Source organism: Cydia splendana, chromosome 16 (assembly GCF_910591565.1).
Source record: "Cydia splendana chromosome 16, ilCydSple1.2, whole genome shotgun sequence".
In the NCBI taxonomy this organism is placed as follows: domain Eukaryota; kingdom Metazoa; phylum Arthropoda; class Insecta; order Lepidoptera; family Tortricidae; genus Cydia; species Cydia splendana.
Window position 1 is genome coordinate 11,253,001 of NC_085975.1, and position 25,601 is coordinate 11,278,601.

General features: G+C 38.5%; 2 protein-coding genes and 1 long non-coding RNA gene across 3 annotated transcripts in view; 2 read left to right on the forward strand and 1 right to left on the reverse strand.

The window, feature by feature from the left end:
* LOC134798273 (uncharacterized) overlaps positions 1 to 25,601 on the reverse strand; it is a 683,132-nt gene that overhangs the window by 409,806 nt on the left and 247,725 nt on the right. The gene's annotated exons all lie outside the window — the stretch shown is intronic.
* On the forward strand, positions 148 to 9,163 carry LOC134798258 (protein PRRC1-like). The gene is made up of 10 exons (XM_063770648.1): positions 148 to 213; positions 633 to 792; positions 2,469 to 2,635; positions 3,319 to 3,437; positions 4,022 to 4,168; positions 4,983 to 5,085; positions 5,421 to 5,591; positions 8,298 to 8,487; positions 8,930 to 9,058; positions 9,146 to 9,163. Exons 2-9 carry the CDS (start codon positions 652 to 654, stop codon positions 9,053 to 9,055), a joined length of 1,164 nt encoding a protein of 387 aa, XP_063626718.1. The 5' UTR covers positions 148 to 213; positions 633 to 651; the 3' UTR covers positions 9,056 to 9,058; positions 9,146 to 9,163.
* On the forward strand, positions 23,473 to 25,056 carry LOC134798013 (calphotin-like). Its single transcript, XM_063770347.1, has 4 exons — positions 23,473 to 23,724; positions 24,065 to 24,262; positions 24,478 to 24,654; positions 24,688 to 25,056. Exons 1-4 carry the CDS (start codon positions 23,542 to 23,544, stop codon positions 25,054 to 25,056), a joined length of 927 nt encoding a protein of 308 aa, XP_063626417.1. The 5' UTR covers positions 23,473 to 23,541.

Here is a 25,601-nt window from a genome sequence, read left to right on the forward strand (position 1 = left end):
GCAGTTGTCTGTTTGAGGCAATGAATTAAAAGCTGTATTATTGTATGACACTACAGTTTGACAAAATTAAAACGCTCATAAAATAGAATGTTAGTAATTTCTGAACTGTCAGCTGAGCTGTGCTGTCAGTGTCAATGTCAAACAATCAAAAAGTCCATCATAACATTTTATTTTTCAACATAAAAGAAAGGAATCAATTATTCTTTGTTCCTTGTAGGTATACACCATTGTAGAATATCTCGAATTTAATTATTTGCTACAATTTCGACTGTGATATGAACTATTTCGTGATATATAAATAGTCCATAAATATCAATTTGACACCACGCAACTTACGTGTCCTAGAAAATAAGCGTTTGATGTTTGTTTGATGTGAATCGCAGAAGTAAACACGGTATGCTTCACTAGCGCTTATAAAGTAATTGGAAATGTTTCGGAAATTGACTGCCTTCACTGAGTTCCGAATGTTAGAAAACCAATATCTGATAGGAATCACTTTAGCTTGTCTAAGAAATAAATGAGTTGAAAACATACTGGTAATGTCAAACAAGTATATGTTTTCTAAAATTGTTTACTTATTTTCTTATCAACCTTAGTGTAATTGTTATAAACATGTTTATATTTCAAAACAGCTGGCTGTAGAAAACAAACATGAGCAACAATGAGAAGAAACGTATCCCCGACGCGCCAGTGCCGGCGGCGGCCCCGGGGAACTTGCTGTCGAGTGTAGCGCCTCCTTCACAGCTCCCCAACTTTGTGACTACCAGTCCGGCTCCCATGGCAGTTGCTGTGGTACGGTTATTATTCCTTTTAAAATGTGTAGTGCTTAAAAATTTGTTTCACATGTTGTATACAAATACAAAAAAAATACAAATATACAAAAAAAATATTTCGTTACCAGGCATAGATGAAACATAGGATAAAACAAAACAGTTTCACTTAAAACATTACAATTTGGTTAGCAGTAGCCCTCACACTAGGTCAAGCCTGTGTGGTGAGGACTCTAGGAAATTCCAGTAGATTTATCAATAAGATGAACAATAATTATAAACAATATCATTGAAATGGATGCTTTAACCCCTTGAACGCCAAACGGCGCATCCATTTGCCATGCCACAGACGCCACGGGGGTATTATTTAGTTTTGTGAATAAATAATACCAATCTAAAAGTGGGGTGTTTTTCAGTAGATATTCACCAAAAAAACCGGGCAAGTGCGAGTTGGACTCGCGCACGAAGGGTTCCGTACCATAATGAAAAAAAAAACGGAAAAAAATGCAAAAAAAAAACGGTCACCCATCCAAGTACTGACCACGCCCGACGTTGCTTAACTTTGGTCAAAAATCACGTTTGTTGTATGGGAGCCCCATTTAAATCTTTATTTTATTCTGTTTTTAGTATTTGTTGTTATAGCAGCAACAGAAATACATCATCTGTGAAAATTTCAACTGTCTAGCTATCACGGTTAGTGAGATACAGCCTGGTGACAGACAGACGGACGGACGGACGGACAGCGAAGTCTTAGTAATAGGGGGTCATCCATTAATTACGTCACACGAATTTCTAGGTTTTTTGACTCCTCCCCCCCTTGTCACATTTGGTCACATTTGGCAAACCCCTCCCCCCTAGTGTGACGTCACATTTTTTCTACGAAATCGCCAAATCGAATTAAGTAAGTACCTAAGTATTATTAATATTTTATCAAAATATTTTTGACGATATAAATATTAGTAATTTTATAACCCAAAACTGCTTAGGAAAGAAAATTAAAAGAATAAAAACGATTATCGTTTTAAAAACTTGTTATTTAAATGTACAGCGAATAAAATAATTAAAAAAAAAATTTCGGTTACTGATGAAGTTAAAGTGACGTCACAAAGTTTGTGTCTCCCCCCTCCCCCATGTCACAATATGTCACATTTTCTTGACCCCCTCCCTCCCCCTAAACGTGTGACGTAATTAATGGATGACCCCTAGGGTCCCGTTTTACCTTTTAGGTACGGAACCCTAAAAACGATCGACGTCAAATGCCGTCTTTGGCGTCGTTGTCACGATTTTGCGTTGACGTCAATTGCCGTCTGTGGTGTTCAAAAGGTTAACAGCATTAAAAACCATGGGGTGGTCGTACTGTTCTCTTAGTTGCTTTGTCCTCATGCTGCCACAATAACTGTTAGGTTACTGTATCACTTCATAGGCTACTACTATTCCAGTAACATGATCTTTGAACTCATGTGTTGTGTTCATCAAAATATTAAGTCCCTTTGTCATATTTTGTAAGCAATGTTTCCTCCTCCTCCTCAGTCGTTCACTCTTGACAGAGTGGTTGTGGTTGTATGATGAGACGTATCTATCGTGGATAACGCAGCCCTCGCAATGCGCCTCCACTTGCCACGGTCTTCAGCGTGTTTAAGCAATGAAGCAATGTTTAGTTTAACAATAACATGTAATTATGTATATTAAAAATTACAGGCACCACAGCTACCACCGCAATTGGCAGCTACTTTAGCACCTGCCCCACCTGCATCGGTGCCAATTGCCCCTACACCAGCGCCTATTGCTCCTACATCAGTGCCTATTGCTCCTGCACAAATTCCTGTTGTATCAACCATGCAGCCAGACTCGCCAGAGAGATTTTGGTAATTCTTTCTAAAAAGCACTAATGCTACCGATTGGGACACAGGGCCAGATTTCTGACTAGGCCCACAAGGCCCGAGCCTAGGGGCCCAGGCTACCTAGCAATGGTTTTGAGATGTAGAAGGGGACCCCCTAAATTCTTAGTCCCATACCAAGTCCCTAGGTGTCTAAATCCAGGCCTGTTGATGTGTTGAGACATGCAAATGCTTAGTATGGAGAAGTCTATAAACATAAGGCTTAATTAAGTTTCTAAGCATCAATTTAATTTCAAAGCAAACTTTATTCCCTATTTTGGTGTTGATTACAAAACTTGTTGTTGTTTGACCCCTTGCTGTGCACTATATCCTGCTCCCAGCATATAATTTGTCTTATTGCGGAATACCTACTATGTACCAAGATCTTTAATAATCAACAGTACTAGGGTTAGTTGCACCAAACCGTCTGTCAAAATTAAAAAGTTCCCTAAATTTTATTGTATGAAAAGTTTTATAGTTTTATTAGTTGTATTTGGTGCAACTGGCTATTCATCTAATGTGGCATCAGGTATTTGATCATAAAGTTATATGTTTCGTCTAATACCCAAAATACAAGCTTTATTTAGCTTAAGGTCACAGTAACACAGTGGGACTAGGTTGATTTGTTTAAGATTGTCCAAAATTTTATTTATTTTCTTATTTCTCCTCAGCCCTGCAATACCACCAAGTAAAGGAGAACCTATGCTGTCAATAAGGTCTCCAGAGGATTCCCAAACTACACAGTCACCTGATTCCTTGCCAGATTCAATGTCTGATGTTGATAAACTTGGTATGTATTTATTTTATCCAACTCCTACTAGAATTATCTCCTACAGAAAATGTTCATAGCTTTAAAAATATCAAGTCACTTCTTAACGAGTTTATGCTAATATAAAAATTAAATTTTAAACTTAAATTCATTTCTAAAATATTTGTAATTGCATACTGGAAATTATTCTATAGAAACTGAAATGTCTCACTGAAAATAGGCTACATAAGCAAAAAATATTTTATAAAGTTTGTTCGATAAACACATTCACCAACACGAAATTAATCTAAAAAAATCATGATTGTTTATCATACATTTTATATGGTACAGGCTGTTTTTACTCGCGGTTTTATTTATTTTCGCAATTTAGATGTTTCTGGCGTACAACAGGTTTATTAGATTTGGATTTGGATTTCATGGAGAGCAGAATTAATTGACGTCTTTCAAAAAATGTATGCCTTTTAGCTAATTGCAAACACTAATTAATTGATATCCGTCACATGCAAATTTGAACTTTAACTGTCGAATTCATAAGATTCCACTCACATTGATGGCAATTGTTTCTCGACTTGGCACAAACCTGAAACATGGTGATTTGTTGGCAGGCGACATAATGCCAGGCAGTGGCATATTTACTTGGGTAAAGGGAGCTGTATCGTCCGGCGGGATCCTACAGCGTGTTGCCGAGAAGGCCAAGAACTCCGTCGACTCTATGATCACCACGCTCGACCCACAGATGAAGGAGTACCTAAGTACGTACACTCGTATCACATAAAATCTTATTAAGGGGCTGTCAACACCCAATGTCCCTGAAATTGATGTTACTTAACCAGTTAATAAGAAAAACTGTTTGTTTTAGTAAAGTAAAAAAAAATTGTTAATATTCATTATATTTCAAAGACTGTGGACGGAATCGATACTTGATTTAACGAAATCAGCTTGATAAGAAATTGTTGTAAAGATTGGTCTTAAAATCACCATTAAACGGTTCTATGTCTTTATTTTCTGGTCTGAAATTAAAATCACAATTTCGAAACATTTATACCTAAAGCGCTAACGAGTATTATTACACAAATAATCCACATTTTATTTTATTTCAATAGTTTTCTTATTATCCCCTTAACATGCGACAGTGCTATCACATTTACCGTGATACAAATAAACAGTGTGTGCGTTTTAGGTATTGACAGCCTCTTAACCCAGAAGATGTCCGGATTCTGCAGTGAGTGGATTGTGCACTTGTGCGTTCTGACAATATGTCAATTGTTTGTACAAGTCTAGACACTAAACAGTGTCAAGAGGAAATCTTTCATTTCTATGCAGTCTGCTAGTTAAAATTTAAAGTAGTCACATACGTGGTTTTAAAATTAGTAGGCGTATAATAATGTTGTAGGCCCAGAAAGTGTAGACGGATTTACTCGCGGATTAACATGACTACAGTGCTTTGTCAGTCTTTGAGACCATCCAAATATCACCTCAGAAGCATTGTTCAATTCTTTTTTTTATAATTATTTTTAAAATAAAACATACATACTACTTTTAGTAATACTTTGTTATTACCTACAGATAGCGGTGGCGACGTGAACTTAGTGGTAGCTTCAGACAAGGATGTCAAAATATCACCAGTTCGAGAGGCATTCCAAATTGTTTTCGGCAAAGCAACTGTCACGTAAGTTCTTTAGCAAATATCTTAGGTATTATGCCTTTAAGGGCATAAGGGTGTCAGAAATTACGCAAAATTCAACCCTATCACTTTGCAATAAAGTTTAAAATCACAGTGGGAAATATATTACCTCGGCCTTATTATAAGGTTACATTTTATGCAGTAAAATTGGATGCCTTCAATAACTAAACTAACTACATAACATTAAAAAAGTTATCAGGTAGGCTCCACAATTGAACATCGGAACCTACTCGAATATCATACATAGTTGAGTGTTTCCAACTTTCCATTTCCGGCCAGGCGGATGTTAGTACATAATATAGACTACAGAGTATTTTTAGAGGTTACGAGGCCCAGAGCGACGTAACAGCAGCGCAACCAGTAGGCTACGCCGCTGCTTATGCGGCCGCCAAGCAACGCATCGCGCACATCCGATCAGCACATACCGAAGTGCATAACAATATACCCATCGTTGCCGTCGAGGGGTTCTTGCATGAAGCTGTAGCTGACAGGTAAATAAACACACATATTTTCAAACAGTGCTGTAAAGTGCTCAATAACTACAACATAGACACTCAATGTGTTAGTAATATTCAACGCGGCGGTCAAGGAACACATCGCGCACATCCGCTCAGCACACAGCGAAGTGTTTAACAATATACCCATCGTTGCCGTCTTTTCAAATAGTGTCTAAAAGTGCTCAATAGCTATCCAAATTAGCGTCATGATGACGCATTACAAATTGGTGCCGCGAACAGGATATTGGGCTATTCTTACTAATTGTTAGCGGGGTAAATATTGCACATTTGATTATAATTATCTAATTATTATTTCGTACCTCTTGCGTTTGAGACCTACCTCTTGCGTCCTATGCTAGGCGTCGGAGGCTATATGTGACGTCCCACGGTCAAAGGTACCTTATGGCGGGTATGGAGTTATGCATACCCCAGTAATCTACAATAAATAAGCTATCGATAACACAAAAGATCAACCTTCTAGGTTGCGTAGTTACAGAGATATGATTTTTTGAAAATAATGTTGTGAAATGAGCAACTTTACGATAGAGAAGTTTTAAGTTTAGCCGCCTAAAAAACTATGTTCCTGAAGTAAGTTACATAGTTGACTACAAATAATAATACCTTATATATCTGAGATTAAAAAAATATTGCGACTTGTTCTGTAATGCAAATAGAAACTTTTGATATCGACTGATTTATGTGTATACTAACCAATCTCTTGAAAATAAAGTTTTATTTCATTTTCACGATTGATTGCAATGAGCTCTCAAGATTTAAATTTTATCTATTAGAAAACGACACTGACAGACAGTTTAAGCAAAAAACAATACCGATTTAGAGGTGAAAATGTATTTTCTGACTTTTTCATATAAAATCACAAAATTGAATATTTTTACTTTTAATGTGACACACAATCAATTTTTCTGAGCACATATGAAAGAAATTCTGTCATTCAAATGAAATAAATCCTAAAACCCCAACTAAATACTATATTTAAACCCCTTATGCCACTTTAAACTTACATAACAATAACAGTATTTGCTCCATACATTTACGAAAAGGTACCTTATGGAAATAAATCTAATAATACATCACTACAAAATATCAATCATATTACAGTTTATCTTTTATGAATAGAAAATATTAATTTACATTAAACTGCCCCAAATTTAATTAGTTCTTCGTCATAATAATCTTAAAAAAAAGACCAATAATTTGTATGTAATGAAAAGGTACCTTGTGGTCAAGTTACATGATGAGGCATGATGATGATGGAACAGTTAGGATAAACTAATAATATTTTGGGCTTAAGATGGTATAAATCGTCTATTTCTTATCAATAATATATTTCGGTTGCTATTGAAGATAAGCGGCATTGAGGTTCAATGACCTCAGATATTCCATAAGGTAATGCGTCGGGTATTGGCATTTTTCAGCAAACCAATGGCTGATTTACTGCATGCGACCAAACCAAATGAAGATTATTCTAGTTAAGAAAGACTTGACGAGAGTAACTTTGGTATAATAGCAGTCTACTTGGGTTTGTGATGTCGGTCTATGTACGGTTATAATATTTGCGAGGCGCCCCAACCAGAACTGAAATTATCAAATTAGTTTTGCAGAATGCTAATACAGTTCTCTACCAAACTTCTTTTCCCGTATTGACTAGTTTTTTTGGGAATTTTCAATCTTTTTTCCATAAGGTACCTTTTCTACTAAACTCTGAGACGACATTACTAGGCTTATAACTAACTTATAACAAAAATAAAAACAGGTAAACAAACGTTACGCAATAAGGTTTCAGATCACACAATAAAAAAAAATTGAGCATTTTTTCACCTCTTTACAAAACATTTCATATCTCCGAAACTAGAAACCCTCATAAGGTACCTTTTCCCGTGGAACGTCACATATAGCCTTTATTAAGGAAATGGGGCGCTGAATTAAGGAGAGGTTCTTACCTGATGCAAAAATTGTGCACCTTTGCGCACGGTATAGCGGGAACTTATTTGACTATAGTTCGTTTTTTTTAGCATTAGAAATAACTTGCAAGAAGGTAAGCGATTTTGACAAGTCTTTTAATTGAAATACGCTTTTTAAAAATCAAAATTTAATACTTATGAAAGCAGAAGAATATAAATGATCGTATTAGATTCATAATTGTTACATATTTGCCGTAACTTATTTTTAAAAGTGTGTTTTTCAATTAAAAGACACATCAAGATTGTTTACCTTATTTCTAATGCTAAAAAAACGAACTATAGAATTAGCTTAAATTTTGTTTTTTTGTTTATTTATAAGTTGGAGTCTTCATTTATGTGTTATTTTGATACTGTACGTAGTATATTTTTAAGTTAAAAAAAAAAGAATAATTACACTACTAAACTGAAAATAATTTAATTTGTTCTAATACTTCTAATAATGACACTACTGGAACAATACGTTCTTTTACGTACGTGTAAAAATTGGTGCCGTGACCAGGATATTTGGATTTTAGTAGGCTAGTTATTAAAATGCAGCATGTAGAAAGTTAGAGAAGACGCCACAAGCAAAACGGCAACTTAAACAAGATGAACCTAATATAAAGTAAATTCTTACGAAACTGTCGAACAGCTTACACACGAGACTCTAATAAACCTAAATAAACGATGCTCATTTGTCAATAGATGTCGATATTTTGAATAGGTATTTTGTCGATAGATGGTACGCGATAGACCTGCTAGTCCTCTCCCAGCCTTCCCTTGGCATAGAACTGCAACTACAATCCCAAGGATGCCCAGTACCCGCGGCCGCAGTTGCGGCGGCGCGCGCCAGTACGCCCGAAGACTACGCGCACATACAGACAGGGTTTAGCGTCACCGTGCCGTCTGTCATGGCCGACAGTCTGCAGGTACCTTCCATACATTACTAGTGCTTTAGTCACAAGGCTGCCCTATACCCGCCCGAAGACTATGCCCATAAATAAACCGGCTTCAGCATCACCGTGGCCGCCGTCATGTTGATAACGATCACGATGTCAAATAGCTGAAATTACTAAGGAAATTTGTAGTTTACAGTAGGCAATATATTTGTTTTAAATATTTGAAGTGGCATGTGTTTACCTAATAATCTGTACAGATAAATGTATTTACTGCCGCACAGTTTATTGACCAATAAGATTACGCTAATCTAGTTAAATAATTCGTTGTTGATTATAATCAAACCTATTTTCTAGAGGATTAAACCAGAAATTTGCCCTTTTTGTGTAAAATGGAAAATATTTATTAAGCAAAAATTTCTAAAATTAGTAAGTAATCAGAAAAATAAAAAGTAACCTCAGCCAATGTCCGCAGGTTCCCCACACGCAGTGGCATGAAGCTAGCACTGGTGTAAGCCGGCGTGAGCTTCTACTGCTAGCGGCGCGGTCGCTAGCTGGCTCTTACAAGAAACTATTAGCGGTGTCCGCCGCTGAAATATGAACGGTACGGTTTGTAGTGTAAGGTTCATTTTCGATCGTGCTTCTCGTACTTTTGCATTTGTAATGATGAATATTATTTTTGTTGTTTCAGAATTGCTCCTGGAATTTTGACTGATGTTGTACCTACCTAGGATACGAGACCATATTTGTATATTACGCTAATAAGATCCACCGGGATTATTCCTTAGATTAAGTCAATTTCGTGTGTATACAAGTAACAAGAATATAAATGTCATAATAATCTCCTCTTGGGTCTGAAAATCAAATTGGTTACTTTATTTTGAAGTACATGGCAGTACCTATATTAGGCACTTACTTAAAAAAAAAACAATGCTTATGTAAGGTATAACTGTAAATTATGTATGCCTCCACAAAAAATGACGCTACTTCTGAATTCTGCCGGCCTAGCCAAGGTTACAATCGCTATCGCTTCGACAACGAAAAGCATTATGTCTCTCTATCACTCTTCCATATTAGCGCGACAGTGACAGTTGCGTTTCGATCGCTACGGAGCGTAAGCGATTGGCATCTTGGCTACGCGGCCAGAATAGAGTCGCTTTACTTCAAACTCAGGAAAATCCACCTGTCAGATTATGCGATTTTGGTATTAGGAAAAGGTAATAGGGTAGATATTTGCTGAGAGGGTCGAATGGATTTATCCGAGTTTGAAGTTAAGCGACACAATTGCAAGTAATATGTTATGTTTAAGTATTACTGTGAAACCACCTATAGTCCAAAATCTCTCAACTAAATACTTCTAAATATTATTTTAATGTCGCAGTTCTGAGACAAAATATTTTCACAAATGATAAAAAACTTGGCAACACTAAGAAGAAGATTGCTGTATTGAACATGTAGACGGCAGCTGTGCTATCGCCCACTCTGTTAACTGTACATCGATGGACCTTATGCCTTTTGTAATAAGGTCCACCGATGTACAGTTAGGAGTGTTGCTAACAGCATACAAACGTGTTAATGCAAGGCTAACATGGTCGCCTTTTTATCATCTGTCACCATGCCTGTCACGTTCTAACAAGTATGAAGGTACGAACGTGACGCATGACATGACAAGTGGTAAAAACGCGACCATGATATCTGTGCAGAGCCTCTACCATCAGTTTTAACATTGACATAACGCTCACGTCTACGTAATTTACTTTCTGTACATCTCGCTTCCACTATTGCTCGCATATGCGAGTACGAGCGAGATGCATAGAAAGTAAGTTACGTAAACGTGAGCGTTATGTCAATGTCAAAACTGGTGGTAGCCGTACTGGACTAAAGTTGGGTGGTTTTCCGGTATTTACAATTATGGCATCTCATAAACAGCTTCTTAGCCTGGCTTGCCATGGCTTGCAAAGGGAGCCTAGGATACGCTCGACAGGAATCGGCGTAAGCACTAGTTTTTACAAATGCAATTGTCATCTGACCTTTCAGAGTAGAAGAAAGTTAAACCATTTTGAGATCGACTAGGCCTCATTTTAGCCATACACATAAATCCTTCTGGTTTTAACGTACGATAGTCTATTAAAACATCAATAGTATAATTAAAATGAAACGGCTTAAAGCACAATTTAACTGTTACGTGTAAATGTTGTTCACTATATATGAGTTTTGAAAACTTACTATTATATAATACAGATACATATATTCATACTTAAATTATATTTATAAGTTACATATAATATAAAGATAAAAAAAATTACGAATAAATTCTATGAGGAAATAAATTGTTTTATTTTGTATCAACCGCCATAGACTAGACAAAAAAATTCAAAATCGCTCTCCTTCTTGATGCGACTGGCAAATCATATTACTTTTAAGCAACCGGGTTTTTTAACCTAATTAGACCCCGCTGAATCCGAATTTGCCGGTTGCTTGATCGAAATCCTGATCGGAAGTGAGATATTTGACATTAAAGGTCCCTTTTTTTAGTTTTTCATAAATTACTCTTAAACGGTGGCGCATAGCAAAAAATTTTCTATTACATAAGTAATCTGCATAAAATTGCCTACAAGACAGATTCGGTACAATTTTTCGCTATGATCAATATTCAAAGAGATATTAACGGGGGAAATTTAATTATAATCACTTCTAAGGTCCCTTTTTGTAGTTTTTCGTAAATAACTCATAAACGATGGCCAATATCAAAAAATGTTGTTAAACGTTAAATAATCTACACAAAATTTTAAACGAAAAAGATTCAGTACACTTTTCGCAGGGATCAATATTTAAAAAGATAATAAGAGGGAAAGTGCTAATAAGGTGGGGGATAATAAATTCTAAGGTTCCTTGTTTTTAATTTTTTCGTAGCAAAAAAAAATCTTATACATAAATAATAAACTTACAATTTAGAGAAAGAAACTAGAATACTTTTCGCTAGGATCAATATTTAAAAAGACAAAGCAGCGGGTAAGTTAATTATAATCAATTTTAAAGTCCCTTTTTAGTTTTTTGTAAATAACTCGTAAACGGTGTCCCATAGCAGAATAGGTTTTTAAGAATAAATTATCTACATAAAATTTCCTCCAAAAAACATCTGGAGCACTTTTCTCTAGGATCAATATTTAAAGCGATATTAAAGGAAGAAAGTTAATTACAATCAGTTCACAGGTCACTTTTTTTTAGTTTTTCGTAAATAACTCGTAAATGGTGGCCCGCTGCAAAAAAAATATTATACATAAAATTGTCAACAAAAAAGCGAAAAAGTGTACAGAACAAGGGACCTTTAATGTCAAATATCTCACTTCCTTTCGATTGAGCAACCGGCAAATTCGGATTCAGCGGGGTTTAATTAGGTTGAAAAACCCGGTTGCCAAAAAGTAATATGCTTTGCCAGTCGAAATCGATTTTATGAAAAATATGACCAATCTATCTACCACCCACCACACAACCAAAAACACCAAAACTGTATAAAATAAAAGTTCAAGTTAGAGTGGAGTTCTGTAGGAGCCCCCACCAACCAAGCCAACCAACCAACCAGCCAAGCCACCAACCAACCAACCAGCCAAGCCACCAACCAACCAACCAACCAACCAACCAAACCACCAACCAACCAAGCAACCAAGGTGGCGGTGGGAGCCTTTGATGCTTACAGAAGCATTCTCGAATACAACCCTTTCACGAAGATATTTTTTATTAATCTCTTAACCGCCGTAGACTGATATATTAGACATACAAAATCGGGGTCATTTCGATGCGGTATGATAAATACATTGACGTGTATCTCACGACTGGCCTTACGGGCACTAATAATGTGGCATGAATGGGACCAGCACAGCGGTGTGACACCGCCACACCGCGATTGGTTGATGAGTTCGCATCACGCGCGCGATTGGTCGCAACTAGTTGCGTTAGACTGCACGATTGGCTGGAGTTCGTGAGTGACACCGGTGAACTAGTACCATTTTTAGTGCCCGTAAGGCCCATCCTGAGATAATAAACGTCAATGGATAAATAAGACAAAAGTTCGTGTAACTTTGTACCGCCGGCGACACGCAGCGCCGTCTTAAAAGGCTGACTCACGCTAGACCCAGCCGTGCCCGGGCCGAAAATAAGGCTTGGGGCGGACTCCATGATGGCGGAGATCAGCCGGAGGATACAGATGGGTTGGTCTTCCTTTGGTAAACTAAAGAATGTGTTCCAAGCCAAAATACCACAATCACTGAAGACCAAGGTGTTTAACCAGTGCGTACTGCCCGCTATGACCTACGCTTGCGAGACGTGGACACTAACGATGTGCGGAATGAAGAGGCTCAAAGTTGCACAAAGAGCGATGGAACGCAGTATGCTCGGTATATCTCTCTGCGATAAAATTCGAAACGAGGAGATTCGGCGACGGACCAAAGTAGTAGACATCGGCCGACGGATTGCTACTCTTAAATGGGCCTGGGCCGGGCACATATGTCGCAGAGATGATATGAGATGGAGCAAGCGTGTCCTAGCGTGGAGGCCTCGTTCAAAAAGACCAGATCACAGACCTCCAAAAAGATGGGAGGATGACATTAAAAAGATAGCAGGCCCACTCTGGAGGAGAGAAGCAGCAAATCGGGCTGCTTGGAGGAGTTTTGGAGAGGCGTATGCCCAACAGTGGGCGCATACTCGCTGAGGAAGGGGCCCTTGGGCACATAAGAATTTGGAAACGCTTTTGGAAAGTAAAGAAAGCGAATTTAACTAATATTTTTTTACCTATATTTGATCTTTGATTTATTATGGGTAATAAATATACTTTTCACATCACCTATTCGGAAAAGGGCTTTTTCTTCTCTGCTAGGAGGGATCAAAGTGGCACTTTTCTTCCCTGCTAGGAGGGATCAACGCAGGGGGGCGAAACTTAAAAGGGGGGCTTTTTTACATAGAAACAGGCGACGTCGGAGTCATATTAATGACAAAATTTGCTCACCTGATGCTTCCATATAAATCAACTAGATGGTGTCACCGCAGAAAAACATGTTTGCTGTGGTGTCTTAAAAAACACGCATCCGGGCCATAATTGTTAAAAAGAAAAAAAAACTTTGTCTTTGCATTTTTATCACAAATTCCGTTTCAAGTAGGTATGAAACGTTTAAAATTGTATGTAAAGCCTGACAACAGTTTATTTAACCCTGAGATAGTGTCGCTGCAAACAGCTTACGTATGGCAATAATGTGCGTACGTCATGTATAGTCGGGGTACCACGGGCATTGGCCACTGAAATATGAAACCTATGGAAGTGAAACGTCAACGAATAATGCGTGCCACTGTGACGTCATCTTAGAACTAAACATGGCGGTTTTAGTGCTGCCCAGAAGATTTTTACTGTTACTAGGTTTTATCGATACATCGATACCTTTTTAACGTTCTCGGCTCATTTTATTTAAAATACTAAGTATGTATTATTTGTGGAGTTTATGTTTTAATAGGAAGTAAGTAAATAAATAAAAATTCTTTATTAGTATATTGTTATGTGAAAAGATACTTTGATTTAGTAAGATGTGTGGAGTCTAGGACAATTTCGTGCTTCAAATTTGACAGGTAAACGAGATGACGCTGTACTACTCAATACATATTGCGATTTTTGCGGTAACACTGATTTTCAAAAGTTGACGTTTGACAACTTAGTGACCGCAAAACACATGGCGCAGTACAGCGCCATCTGTTTTGGATGTCAGAATAAGTGTACGTGTTTTTCTTGGACTTTACCTCTCTATTACAATCAATTTTGTTGTGTTGCTAACCCTGAAGTCTGTAACACACTACCGCACTGCACCTCGACCTTGGTGCGCCGTATCTATAAGTGAGAGCGATACAAAATTCAAGCTTATTAAGCGACGGGTGAAAAAAAACAAAACACCTTCAGAACATTTTTTTATTACAAAAATAAGGAATGACTTCCGCTCTTCAACTTCTTCAACATTTATTCAGCAAATAGGCCACAAGGGCATTTTTATACGTCAAAATAATAACAATACATTAACCATTTTATAAATTACAACTATATGTATATGGTCTCTTAATGTCGAATTATATAAAAAAACTATAATAATGATATAAAAAAGCCCGCAGGGCAGCTTGTGGAGTAACGACCCCACGGACCCGAGTGCTCCCGAGAGTCGGTCAGGGTCTCCATCTCCAGCTCTTTCTTTTTATGTTCATTTCTTGGTAAGCTATAAAAATGATTTAATTATTAAATTAAGATAATTTAGTTGGTTTGAAGGGGGGTAGCATGATAAAATAAGAAAATATAAATAGGCAATCATAATATATCGATATCAAAGTCGATAAATAAAGTACAACCCTAGCTGAAATGTTTACATTATTTAAGCGTAAAAATATAGTTAAATAAATCCAATCACTTCATGATCTATAACTGCACAGAAGAACCTTGCTATTTATAATGTGAAACATCCTTAAATTTCCCAGGAACATTAACAATAACCAATATTTTTCATGTAAATTATAGCGTACCTGTGTATGGTTAAAGATGGCTGATTTGGTGGTTTTCTTATGCCGCACCCTAATACACTACACACTGGCATATTCGCGACGTAATTATTCACATTTGGCTTCAATTATTTTCAATCACAAGCAAAATATTGAAAGATAATTAATAATTTTAATTTTCACCACGACTTTTTGACAGGACAAGTACCTGCTGAACTGACAGACAATGACATTTGCGTGACTAAACATGGCGGATTTTCGGCCGCATTAGGTATTTACGTATTTTCATGGAACACTTTATGTCCGTACTGAAATACTGTCACCTTTTTTTGCTACGGGTTACAGTGCTGAGTAAAAACGAGATAGATATATATTTATGTGTGTGCCGTCAAAATGGGTGCTATTTCTATAAAGCCCCTGCTACACGGCAGCCGACAAGCCCCCAAACCGCGTGGCCTTGGTCTGTCCCGGACCGTGTAGACAGTTGTTACCAACAAAATTTCGTTTGACCTCCGGACGCCCTTGGCATGCGAGCGCGCGCCAGCGACCGCGGTCTGAGCGGTCGGTCCGGAACCGTGTAGCCGCCCGACGCCGACCGCACTAGGCCATTTCGCTTGAAGGACGCGCCGTGTGCGCTCGTGTGGTTAATAGCCATGCCATGGGTACTCACTCAGTAGCATTTCTAATAATTTATCAAATACTTTCCTCTTCATTCTCAGAAAGTTATGTATGTCCCCGTAGCGTAGTCCAGCGAATTCATTAAGTTGAAATGACTGCCGTTTTTTGAGCCAGCGTTTCATTCATATACCCTTTTCTTTTTTTACAAACTTTTTATTAACTTGCAATATACCTAATCGTAAGTATGTAAATATGTTTGTACGGGTCAAATCTTGCAAGTTAAATTAGACCCACTTTCTAGTTTCCGATGGAGCTGAAAATTTGCATACATATATAAGTCGGGTGACAATGCATTATTATGGTACCATAGAGCTGATCTGATGATGGAGACAGGAGGTGGCCATAGGAACCCTGTGATAGAACAACGCGACCTAATTGTGTTTGGGGTTTTTAGAATTGTCTCGACGAGTATTAGTTGCCTCTGGAAATAAAAGTACAGTCAGCGATAAAAGCTTGTACCAAAAATTATTTTTTTGCCAAAAACTTATTTTATAGTCATTGCACTAGTATGAGTAGGTAGGTTATGAAATTTGGCGCCGCGGCCAATAAGTTTTACCGCCCCAGAAGTGAAGGAAGAAAAACAAAATACAATCCGCCAGGGGTGGCATACGCCGCCCTTAGAGCCATACGCCACTGAGTAGGTACTAATGCCACGCCAACTTTCTGAAAGGTTAGGGGCCATTTTGTGCGCTTGCAATACGTGTTGTCCGTCCGCGAGTTCTGAACACACTGTGGTTTGCCACCGTCTAGCCAGACAACTCAGACGGACCCACACACCAAGGACAGACCAAGGTCAGACGGTTAGTAGGCTTGTCGGCTGCCGTGTAGCAGGGGCTTTATATAGGTCTATGGCATTGGCTTCATGTTGATACTCGTATAATATCAAAACATTGCTTACAGAGAATTCGGTTCTTTCAATTTACCTATTCGTCAAAATCTGATTCTAAATATTCAATTTTATATATTCTTCGTTTTCTGACTCTGACGAAGTCTGATTTTCATCGAGATGTTGTGTAGCTTTCAGGACCACCAACCTCGATTATAAAACGTTCAGTCTCCAATTCGATTATAGGATTTTTATCGTCGATCTACATAAACCTTAAATGAAATATTAAAGTTTAAACCAAACAACTAACCAGTTCAATAAAACCGCACTATAAAATGTCAATACCGGTCATGTCAACAACCAACTTTAAAACATTGTTTATTGGAATGCTATGTAATCCTTCGTCTTTTTTAAGCTGTAAGTATTTGATTGCATTCAAAACAATTTTTTTTGCATCTTTGGTAATATTTTTGGCATTTTTGTAATAAAACTGTTTATATTTGAATATATTCGTAGATATTTTCCGTTTGTTTAGATCGGTGACATTCGATGACATCCAACGTTCGTTGTCAAAGAGTACTTGTTGCCAGTAAAAGAAATTAGTACCATTGAAAATCCGCAAAATGGCGAGGGTCAAATAAAATGTTGTCAGGCTTTAATTTAGGTACCTCACATTTTTTAATCGTTTTAATATAATTTTATTTATATTAAAATAATATAATCGTTTTTATTAACAACAACTAACTAAATAGTTTTGCTAAATACCTTACGTGAAAGGAAACGTTAAAACAAAAAACATATAGGCCCCATTCGCACGACAGCTTAAAAAGCGTTGCGTTAAAACCCGACGTTGGCGCTTTTTTACCGTTTCCAATATTTGTGTTCATATGAACGCTTAAAAATCACTTGTGAGTCGTACTGCCACGTACGTATCTCAGCAAAGCCATACTTTATTTGCTATTACGACGTATTATTTGAATATAGCTTGAATATTTCAGGAATTTGTAAGCATAAGTTGACATTTTTAAGGTGAAACTAATAATAATCTTGACGATTGACACCAAAAATTGACACTTGACAGCCAACTGACAGCAGCGCCGGCGCTTTTTTAACGCTTGTGAGAACAGATACACGGAGTTCCGTATGCTCTATTCAATTTGACGCCAACGCTCAACGCCGAAAATCGAACAGTGCTCGATAAAAAAGCGCCGCGCTTAAAAACCGCCTTCGTGTGAATACATACATCACATGGTTATCCATTTGTGTCATTCAAACGCTTTTTTAACGCGCGTTGAAAAAGCTGCCGTGCGAACGGGGCCTTTAGTATCAGATCATACAAATCGTATAATGTATTCATTTTGTTAAATAGTGTTATTAATTGGGTGTAATTAATTTTTTTAATCCTACCGAGCAGCAATGTACGCCGTCCACCTTAATTTGACATGACAAGTAATTAAGGCCCCGTTCGCACGGCAGCTTTTTCAACGCGCGTTAAAAAAGCGTTTGAATGACACAAATGGATAACCATGTATGTATTCACACGAAGGCGGTTTTTAAGCGCGGCGCTTTTTTATCGAGCACTGTTCGATTTTCGGCGTTGAGCGTTGGCGTCAAATTGAATAGACCATACGGAACTCCGTGTATCTGTTCTCACAAGCGTTAAAAAAGCGCCGGCGCTGCTGTCAGTTGGCTGTCAAGTGTCAATTTTTGGTGTCAATCGTCAAGATTATTATTAGTTTCACCTTAAAAATGTCAACTTATGCTTACAAATTCCTGAAATATTCAAGCTATATTCAAATAATACGTCGTAATAGCAAATAAAGTATGGCTTTGCTGAGATGCGTACGTGTCAGTACGACTCAGAAGTGATTTTTAAGCGTTCATATGAACACAAATATTGGAAACGGTAAAAAAGCGCCAACGTCGGGTTTTAACGCAACGCTTTTTAAGCTGTCGTGCGAATGGGGCCTTACTACTTGCCACGTCAAGTGAAGTGTTTGTTTACTTTATTTTTATGTATTTTTGAGACAAACCCTAAATTAAAGAAGCATGATCGGAATAATCATGGCCTTAAGTAAATTATTATTTTGCAGCAATCGCTAAGGTGTAATAGCAGTATCTATAGATGGTCAAGCAAATCTTGTCAGTAAAAAAAGGCGCGAAATTCAAATTTTCTATGGGGCGATATCCCTTCGCGCCTACATTTTTCAAATTTGCCGCCTTTTCTACTGACAAGATCTGCTTGACCAGCTTATAGTAACCGTCAAACCAAGTCAAACTATAAAAGTCAAACAGAAAATTTAAATTTTTGTAATTTTAATTAATAATTTGAAGTATAATCACTATAAAAATTTATGAAAATGAGTGCGCCTGGGAGAAAGAAACGTTATTACTAGGGTGGGATGTACCGACTAGTCGCCGACTAGTCGGGAAAGCCGACTATCCGGCCACATTTGTAGTCGGCGATTAGTCGGCGACTAGTCGGCAAAAATGGCCGATTAGTCGGCACTTTATTAGTGAAAGAAAAACAGAAAAAAAAAATCAACAGTCAATATTTACCATATGTTTTATGTCTATTTTACTAAAATACCTATTCAGGGTGCATACAAAAACTTTTGTTCATATAATTGACCGTTTGATCGTTATCGTTAGCGTATTCGTGGGCTGGTGTTTTCCTCTACAGGTCGATCTCAACTGATTCTCGTGTAATTTCATGCCCAAGTTCGATATTAAGTGATTTTATTATTATTCAGTTTTTGTTTTTTTTTTTAATGGTGGAGCCATGGGGAACTGTTAATGTTATTGGAAACTTAGAGACTTAGACAGGGCACGTTGTTCGTAAAGATAGGTTCTTAACTGGCGACTACGTACGGGAAATAGACCCTTGGAAATACCTCCTACAAGCTGTACTGACGGTCTGCTCAGGATCGCAAATAAAAGAAAGAAATTGAACGAGGATTCTTGTAATAGGTAGGTCTTTGAACCTGTAGAGAACACCTTTTAGCCAAGCTAATATGATGAATAGCGCAAGCAAAGGAGCAAAACTATTGTTTTTCACCTGAACTATATCATCATATAGACTTGTTTAAATCGTATAAAACTGTAAATAAGTATGTACCTACTATTATTATGTGCTCTTACAGGGTGTCATGAACTGGCCCTTTAAATTGTAACACCTTATTATGTACATGACAATACAATATCGAATAAATGACTAAACTTAATGGCCCTAAAAAGCCATATAGTCACATCCAAACTTATACACGAATGCCACGAACGACTAATGGAGGTATGTCAGAACAATAAGATCACCTTACAATGGATCAAAGGACACAGTGGATCCCGAGGTAACGACGCCGCGGACGAGCTCGCCAGACAAGGATCGGGTGCGGGGGCGATTGGCCCGGAACCGATCCTCCCGATACCGTTTAGTAAGGTACGCTCAATGCTGCTGGCACGTACAGGGAAACTACACACAGAACACTGGCTAAACCAAACTGGATGCAGACAGGCCAAGCAAGCCATGCCGAGCATGAACGGTAAGCTCACAAGGGCGCTCCTTCAACTAGGAAAGGTTCGACTGAGTATGGTAACCAGTGTCATAACAGGTCATGGACTTTTTAACAAACATCTTTTTATAACAGGTGTCACAGACAGTCCCCTATGCCGTGGATGCATGGAGGAAGAAGAAACAGCCTCTCACGTGGTGTTGGAATGCAGCGGATTGGCCCCATACAGGGCAAAACATCTCGGATCCCCGAGTGACCTCCCCGAGGTCCTACTCAACATCAAAGGTCTGATAGGATACCTCGAGGAGCTGGGCTGGCAAGACTAGTCCACCCCCTATCACGCAAAATAGGCGCAAGACGTCGAGTTGCGGAAAATCGCCCGAACTACAATACAATACAATACAATGACTAAACTTTTATGAAACTAATGATCTGGCCGACTAGTCGACTAGTCGGCCGACTAATCGGCCATTCGAGCGCCGATTAGTCGGCTAGTCGGCTAGTCGGCCAAATCAATAGTCGGTACATCACTAGTTATTACCTTTTCGGCTGTGCGAATTAAAACAAAATGACTCGAAAACTCATCAATGCTTCGTGGCTCGTGGTAGCTAGTCAAATTTACGTCCAAGTTTTAATAGTGGATTTGTATTATTTCGAACTAATTTACTAGGTATAATAAGTGGAACCCTTAGAAAATATTTTTATGGTTTGTTTTTGTTACGCATGTAAGTAATGAAAATTAAATGACATTTTTACACATCGTGTTTTTACTTTGGCGACTAAAATATTCTTTGGTATGAACATTTATAAAATACTGGTCTAGGTAGGTAGTAAATCGTCACTGAATGAATAGGTATTATAGTACATAATATATTGGCGCCTTTTTTCTTGACCGTGTACAGTGCACTACAATGAGGTGTATTCATTTTTCACGTGATTGCTTTGCAAGAAGGTGAAAGAATGGAACCCTCATTGTAGTACACTGTAAACGGTCAAGGAAAAAGGCGCCATAGTTTTTATTAGTATGCATGTGTGCCACGCACACATACGTAAAGGTTTGTAACAAAATTCCGCTAGGTGCGTTAGTGTCGAGGTTTTTTGACATTTACTCGCGAGTTGGCTCTCTTTTACTATACATATACACGGTGTGGCCTGTAACATGAGCAAAGAATTAAAACATAGATTGTACTCCTCAAACGGTGACACTTTTGTTCAACAACTTTTAAAAATTATGAAGTATTTAGACTCCCTATTTTTCATACAAAATAAATATTATCTTCAATGGACGCCATCGCCACGCCATATTATTGTGATTGACGTTGCTTGTCACGCCTTAAACATAACAAAATTCGCAATACATTGCGTCTTAGAATAAACTTTAAAGTGTAATAAAAATCAAACCACAAGTTATTTTTAAAAGTCGCTGAACAAATGTTGGTCAGTATGAGGAGTACAGCCTACAGTTTAATTTTTTGCTCATGTTACAGGCCACACCCGGTATTATTATACTCTTTGGATCAACGTAACACTTCTGTTCTAGCACACTATTTTTAAAATTTTTTGCACATAATTTTTTTAGCTTTAATAATCTGTTTAAGCATCAGATTGTGTTAACACTAAGATTTTTTTATTTTCCTCATAGTTGATGTGAAAAGCAGTATGTGTCACACGGTATCAAAATTATTTCGACTTGGGCGTTAACACTTGGGCCTTATTCGACATGCCACTTTTGACGTCGCATGTTGAACTTCCGTTGAATCGCATCATTACTTTTCAAAATTTGACATTAGCAATCCACAGTTAGGTGACAACCAAACTAAACCATTATAAACCTTAAAGTAATAATAAAACAAAGTTGTTTTTTGCTAAATTATTGGTTGTTCCAAATGAACTATCCGCACTTGATGAACTTCAACTGTTGAATTGAAGTTGACGCGAAATCCGACAGTTGCACATGTCGAATTTGGCCCCTTGAATCCCTCATTACGCTTAGGATTCTACTTTTTCGGGATTCTATTGTATGGATATACGGAAATATATCATTTTGATCCCTTAAATTGTAACACAATAGTAGTTTGTGTTACAAGGGATCAAAATGATATATTTCCGTCAAGGGCGTACATTGAATCCTGAATGAAGCGATGGATTCTACAATAGAATCCCGAACGTAGTGAGGGATTCTAAAGTAGAATCCTGAGCGTAATGAGGGATTCAAGTGTTAACGCCCAAGACGAAATAATTTTGATACCGCGTGACACATACTGCTTTTCACATCAACTATGAGGAAAATAAATAAATCTTAGTGTTGACACTACAGTGTTGTCACTTTTTAAATTCTACTCTTTTTTGCCAGGCTGTACAGTATACGATGTTCATAGTTAATTATAATAATTATATTAATATTTTATACTGGCAATGAAAAGTCGTTGAACAGAAAAGTGCCACTTTGATCCCTCTTAGCAGGGAAGAAAAATCCATTTTCCGATTAGGTGATGTGAAAACTACTATTTACTGTCTATCCTTCGGGGCGCCTTGAGGATGGGGGCCCTGGGCACGGGCCTCGTGTGCCCTTATGGTAAAGACGGTACTGGTGACACGAGCACGCTCGATGAAAAATTCTATGGCGGTTAAAAGGTTAATGATAAAGTTATCTATCATAAATTTTACACTTAAATCTATGGTCGTAATGTTGGCTGATTAATTTGCTAATCCCCTCATAAACTGCTGATATTCAATAATTATCAATTTAAAATGGTATAAATATTGAGAACGGGGAAGCGAAAGTTAAATCGTTCAGCGATTCGGTAAGTGCCAATCGTCTCCGGATAATAATTTAAGTGACAAATTTTTATACAATTTCATTAAAACACATTTTCTTTCACTAATACCTACCGAATTTTAAGTAGGTACTTATACAGGGAATACTTGGTTCAAATATTCTACTTATTTGTCAAACTATATATTATAGTAGACCGTGGCAATTGGATCACAGGGCGAATCGGGTCAGACTAAAAAAATGTTGTATTGATAAAAAAAAAAAAATATTGCTCTGCTTGGCGTCGCAGGGCTAACTAACAGAAGAAATGTGATATACAGCGCTATTTTAGTGCACTCCTATCAATACTTCGAATTTCACCGGATTTTTCATTATGATCCGATTCACCCTGTGATCCAATTCATCTCAGTCTACCCTATTCTAAGATCTTATTACCATTTAAAGAATACTGCTATCGGTCAAAACGAGTTAGTAATTAAATACATACATTTTTTCCTTCTCATTCTAACAAATAGTCGCGGCTTTCTCGGTAACTAGGAATTTCCAAAGTAGTCAATTTGTACGTACCACTTAAGTCTTCTGATTTGCATTTAAGTTAATTCTACTTTGTCACAAGGCTATCTTAAGATTCCTCGGAATTCGAGAGCAGACTGTATTCGGAAACTAGGATAGGAAGTTCATAATAAACTTCATTTACAAGTTTTATGGAGCCTCATTGATTTTTTTGGCGTGACAACTGACCAGTACGTTTAATTCCAGCAAATATAAATTTCACAATGAAATTCTTCGCCGTCTTCGCTGCCATCCTGGCCCTCGCGGCCGCCGCGCCCACCACCCAATGGACCCTCAACGAGCTGTCTGAGGCCATCCAGAACCCGGCCACCCCCGCCGAGTATCTGCCCTACCTCGAGCACGCCCTTAACAACATGATGGAAATGCTTTTCGCTGGCCAGCCTGCTGTAAGTTCATACATATTTTTTTGCCATATAACAGAGATTGTAATTCATAATTGTAGGTTACCATGGTACCAGGGTATCATGTCGATTGAGCCCGATGTGTAGGGCTTCTATTCCTATGAGATATGCTCTTCGGGCATGTAAAGAGACCTAACAAACTTATTAACTACTTCACAGACCAACAATAAACCCGCTTTTCATGTAGGTGCTTAGTAGGAGAGAAAAAATGGGTTGGTTAAGAAAAAATATCTAAATAAAACGCTTGTAAACCCTACTTACCTAGGTAAGTAGGGTTTACGTTTTCTTCTTGAACTTCGTGTAAAATATAAAACAAAATCCGCAGGACTCCACTGTCGTGCTGACCCCCGTCGGTCTCCTGCCCGTCGAGATCGCCTCCCCCGCTATCGTGACGCCCGTCGAGGTCGTCGACACCCCCATCGCCCCCGTCGCCCCCGGCGTCGTCGCTGAGCCCATCGTCCCCGCCGCCATCAACGACGCTTCTGGCAACCCCCTTGTCCAGATCATCGTCAACATCAACCAGGTATGTTCAACTCCTATATCTCTCTCTGCGGTTTCACGTTTATAAACGAGCCCAGGGTCTGCTCAGAAATCTCAGAATATGGCATTAAAGTAAATCTGTGTAAATCTTCTTATTATTTTTTTAATTCAATACAGTTGAGAAATCGAAAACTGACGAATACTTAAAACAAAAAACGCCACTAGATAACTGGATTTTCAATTATTTTAATATTTCAGGAGTCCTCCGCCGCCGTTGAGGTCTCTCCCGTGGTAGTCCCTGAGGCTCCCGTTGAGATCCAGCCCACCCCCGTGATCGTCGTCGACGAGGCGCCCGTCGCTCCTACCCCCGTGATAGTCGTCGATGAGGTGCCCGTCGCTCCTACCCCCGTTGAGGTCGTGGACGCTCCTATCGCCGTTGAGGTCGTGCCCGCTCCCACTCCCATCGAGATCGTGCCCGCTCCCACTCCCATCGAGATCGTGCCCGCTCCTGAGAACCCCGTTGACGTGATCGCCGTCGAAACCCCCGAGGTCAACCCCGCTGATCTGCTGGCGCCCTCGCCCATCGTCGAGACCCCCGAGGTCAACCCCGCTGATCTGCTGGCGCCCTCGCCCGTCGTCGAGACCCCCGAGGTCAACCCCGTTGACGTGATCGCCGTCGAGACCCCCGAGGTCAACCCCGCTGATCTGCTGGCGCCCTCGCCCGTCGTCGAGACCCCCGAGGTTAACCCCGCTGATCTGCTGGCGCCTGCGCCCGTCGTCGAGACCCCCGAGGTCAACCCCGCTGATCTGCTGGCGCCCGCGCCCGTCGTCGTCTAAACTTAAGAATTTTATGTGAAAATATATTGATTTACATTTATACTAAACAATTAACTTATCCACCCATACTATCCATATTAATATTATAAACGCGAAAGTGTATCTGTCTGTGTGTTACGTCTTCACGCTTAAACCGCTGAACGGATTAGTTTAAATTTGGCATGGAGATAGTTTGAGTCTCCGCGAAGCATATAGGATAGTTTTTATGTCGGAAGTCATCCCTAAAGAGGGTAAAAGGGGGGTGAAAATTAGAAAATTAATGAATTGCCTGTTAATTGATGTAAGCAATTAAGCATATTGTCAATTTGAATGATTGCCTTTAGACTTTATCCAGGCGCTATACTTACTCTAGCTGCTATTACTAATTGCACGCAGACGAAGTACTTCTATAATGATGACACTGCCACTCATATGCTTTTGGCAACTGTAGTTGCCAGCTGCCACCCTTATTTTATTAAATAATAGAGGTCACTGAAAAATATCAATCAAGCTGATGCAAGTAGTTGCGATAATCATAAATGGAGCATAAAAAGATCCGTGTAACA